At 49.7% G+C, this 485-nt stretch overlaps 1 protein-coding gene across 1 annotated transcript in view; it reads right to left on the bottom strand.

Annotated features, from left to right (window-relative positions):
* The window catches only part of LOC147817162 (Fc receptor-like protein 5), a gene marked incomplete at its 3' end in the record, with an annotated part of 1,604 nt that overhangs the window by 985 nt on the left and 134 nt on the right, over positions 1-485 (bottom strand). Inside the window, exon 2 of the mRNA XM_087171560.1 lies at positions 273-381. Coding sequence (XP_087027686.1) covers positions 273-381 — 109 coding nt within the window. The remainder of the gene's footprint in view (positions 1-272; positions 382-485) is intronic.

Below are 485 nucleotides of genomic sequence, written 5' to 3'. Positions count from 1 at the left end.
GTGTGTATGTACCTGTGTGTGTGTACATGTGTGTGAGTGTATGTGTGTTTGTGTATGTACCTGTGTGTGCGCGCGCACGTGTACCTGTGTGTGTGTGTGTGTGTACCTGTGTGTGTGTGTATGTACCCGTGTGTGTGTACATGTGTGTGAGTGTATGTGTGTTTGTGTATGTACCTGTGTGTGCGCGTGCACGTGTACCTGTGTGTGTGTGTGTATGTACCTGTGTGCGCGCGCGCACGTGTACCTGTGTGCGTGTGTGTGTGTGTATGTACCTGTGTGTGTGAGCAGTCTGTAGCAGGTGAAGCCCACACTGTCAGTCAGGTAGGAGGTGAACAGTTCAGGTCTCATCCTCACACTCCTGTAGTTACGATATGTCGTCTCCTAGGAAACACAAATGTAGCAGGATATCCCTTTAAATCAGGTGTGTGTGTGTGTGTGTGAGTGTGTGTGTGTGTGTGTGTGTGTGTGTGTGTGTGTGTGTGTGT

This window comes from Seriola lalandi, unplaced genomic scaffold, assembly GCF_002814215.2.
Source record: "Seriola lalandi dorsalis isolate HSWRI2012SDOR001 ecotype SW California unplaced genomic scaffold, Sedor1 jcf7180002055009, whole genome shotgun sequence".
Lineage (NCBI taxonomy): Eukaryota > Metazoa > Chordata > Actinopteri > Carangiformes > Carangidae > Seriola > Seriola lalandi.
Note: the sequence above shows the minus strand (reverse complement) of the source record. Positions and strands in the feature narration are given on the sequence as shown.